The sequence below is a fragment of the Gracilinanus agilis genome, unplaced genomic scaffold (assembly GCF_016433145.1).
Source record: "Gracilinanus agilis isolate LMUSP501 unplaced genomic scaffold, AgileGrace unplaced_scaffold5807, whole genome shotgun sequence".
NCBI classification, from domain to species: domain Eukaryota; kingdom Metazoa; phylum Chordata; class Mammalia; order Didelphimorphia; family Didelphidae; genus Gracilinanus; species Gracilinanus agilis.
In genome coordinates this window covers 1-3043 of record NW_025393638.1, presented here as the reverse complement: position 1 = coordinate 3043, position 3043 = coordinate 1, and the positions used below count along the sequence as shown (strand labels likewise).

The window sequence follows — 3043 nt, the reverse complement described above, 5'->3', positions numbered from 1 at the left end:
ACAGGCAAGAAAAAAAGTCTTTCCATACAAGATCCAGGCATAAATAAAAGAAAAATTTGTTACACTGGTATCTTTTAGTAAATGAGCCATTTCACTTAAGGTTAAATTAACTTACTTAGGAAATCATCTAAGCCATTCTATAGTTAGATGGCTACTCCTGTAAGGGGCAGGAGAGATTGCTATGAGTTGAAGTGAGAAATCTTTTGGACTCCTTACCACGTAGGCAAGACTCCCTTTGGGGGCTAATGACAATTTAAAAAAATCTCACTTCTTTAGCTCTCAATTATTTAGAGGATAGAGAATCAATATCGTAGTCTATCACATAAGAAAATATTTGCTAGAAGTTAGTATGTCTAGAATCTGAGTTCTTTCTAGATTCTAGAAGGGATAGGGTAAGATGATATTGGTTAATAAGATGTTTAGCCTCCCCCCATTGACCCCTCCCTTCCACCTTAACTACTGATATTTAAAAATACACTATATATTTCTATATCTATTATTACATTGCTTTATTCTAATGGTTCACGCTAAATCTTTTGAATATATTTCTATAATTTTATTTTAAGAAAATTACTATTTTTTGGGCAAATCATAAAGGTTACATCTTGGGAATTCATTAAGTTGTTTCAGATATTTATGGAACTCCGGAGATGTACCTTGCTCCAATTAACATCACCATGCTGGATACTATATAAAAGCCCAGTGGGATACTACTGAAGATATTGGGATCACCAAGTAGAGGGGTTTGTGATGTAACCCAGCCCATCGATTTCTGTACAGCTTTCTTCCAAGTGGCATAACGAATTTCACTTTCTTCAGCATTTATCTGGGGTTCAAAGCGCTCCATGGTGACAACGGATAGATCTTCAGGTTCGAGACTCCAAACTCCGACTCCTTCAGCATACCCGGCTGCCATGGCAGCACCCAGAGCAGTTGTTTCAGGCATTGAAGGCTTCAGTACTGGAATATACAGGATATCTGCTTGAAGCTGCATTAGAATTCTGTTCGTGGTCATTCCTCCGTCTGCTTGTAAATGAGTGAGTGGCATTCCACAATCTTGATTCATGGCATCTAGTATTTCACGGGTTTGGAAACATACTGCCTCTAATGCTGCAAAAGCAATATGTTGTTTATTTGTGAACTGAGTAAGGCCACAAATAATACCTCTTGCACTTGGTTCCCAGTATGGAGCATATAAACCTGAGAAGGCTGGAACAAAGTAGCAGCCGTAAGACGTGCCCGCCTCTTCGGCCAGTTTTTCAATTTCTGGTACAGTTTTTATGATGCCAAGATTGTCTTTTAGCCAGCGAACAACAGCTCCAGCAATGGCAACAGATCCTTCCAGTGCATAGCATACAGGTTTGTCTCTGCCCAGCTTGTAAGCCACAGTGGTTAGAAGGCCATGTTCAGAGAATACACATTTGGGGCCTGTATTGCACAGTAAGAAGCAACCAGTTCCATAGGTGTTTTTGGCCTGCCCTTCCTGGAAACACATTTGGCCCACTAAAGCAGCAGATTGGTCACCCAAACATCCAGATAACGGCACACCTTCCAGAGATCCAGATTTCATCAGTCCATAGATCTCAGAAGAGCTGCGGACATCTGGAAGTATTTCCATAGGAACATCAAAGAAATCACACAACTCTGGATCCCATTCTAGAGAATGAATGTTGAAGAGCATGGTTCTGCTGGCATTAGTAACATCTGTGCAGTGGACCCCTCCCGCAGCACCTCCAGTCAGATTCCAGATCAGCCAAGAGTCAATGGTACCAAAAAGGGCCCTCTGTTCCTCAACAGCTTTCTTAACCTTCCTCACATTCTCCAGGAGCCAATGGAGCTTCACAGCACTAAAGTAAGTGCTCAGGGGCAGCCCAGTCTTTGATTTGACAAAATTGTTATTGCCAGGGATTCTCTTACTGAGAGTCTCAACGGTTGACTGAGTACGCAGGTCAAGCCACACCACTGCATTATAGAGGGGCTCCCCGGTAAACTTGTCCCAAATGACAGTAGTCTCCCGCTGGTTACTCACCCCAATGGCTTTGATGTTAGCGATGTCGACATTGAGCTGGATCAGCTTCTCACAGGTTTTCTCGATACACTCGTAGACGGAAAGCAGGATCTCTTTGGGATCTTGCTCTACCCAGCCTTCCTTGGGAAACTTCTGCTTCAGCTCGAATTGGTGATGGCTCAGGAGTTCTGATGTTTTCGAATTAAACACCAGAAAGCGAGTGGAGCTGGTCCCTTGATCAATAGCGCCAACCAAGGGCCCCAAAACGGTTTTCTTGGCAGCCGCCATGAAGCCGTCTGCTTTTGTTGTGCCTCAACCAGGAGACTAACTGTTCCCCTGGAGATGGAACCTAGAAATAGAGTCTTGGAACACTTCCGGTGGGAAGGAACCATCCGCGCAACTGAGCAGGGGGGGGGACGCGGAATTCTCATGAGCTCTTTGACTCGCCCTTGTGGGGCGGGGGTAGCGATCTTTGCCAGTCTAGATGTGGCAAAGACAGGCTGCCTTGTCGACGTATTTGTAAAATTGAGTTGCCGTCTGCGGTTTTGATTTGAGTTACTAAATGTTTGGGGATGCCCCCACCTTTTCCATCTAGTGGGCTCCAGGGAGAGGAGGCAAACATTCCACACCTATTGTCACGCACCTGCCTATGGTTACGGCTTGCCAACAGCCACTGATAGCCCTATTTCCTCCATTTTTTTTTCCTGGACCAGACTTGGTCTTTATAAATCAGTGTTTAAATTCCACCCGAAATTTCCAGGCAGGCACATGGCCGCATCTGCCTAAATGAAACGCATTGCACACTATTGGCTGGCCATAGGACCCGAGTACTACAGCCATTTTGTAGGAGGGACTCCTTTGGCAGTCTTATAAAAACTCTAAGCGGGAAGAGTATTTGTAAAGGAGTCAAATAAAATATCTAGGATCCCAAAGAAAACCAATTCCATTGAAATGCAGTTATCCACTTGTTTAGAAATAAAAGTGTACAGAACCCAGGTTCGGGACCCCTGCTGTGTTCATTCTTTTGCCCATTCC

The 3043-nt window shown here is 44.0% G+C and overlaps 1 protein-coding gene across 1 annotated transcript; it reads right to left on the bottom strand.

Moving 5' to 3' along the window:
• Window positions 1-634: 634 nt before the first annotated feature.
• Window positions 635-2296, bottom strand: LOC123256354 (glycerol kinase). The gene has a single exon (XM_044684988.1). The coding sequence runs from the start codon at window positions 2294-2296 to the stop codon at window positions 635-637; it is 1662 nt and encodes a 553-aa protein (XP_044540923.1).
• Between the last annotated feature and the right edge of the window lie 747 nt (window positions 2297-3043).

What these genes read in the sequence shown, in the direction of transcription:
- LOC123256354 (XM_044684988.1), bottom strand. Translation starts at nt 2,296, where the DNA reads ATGGCGGCTGCCAAGAAAACCGTTTTGGGGCCCTTGGTTGGCGCTATT.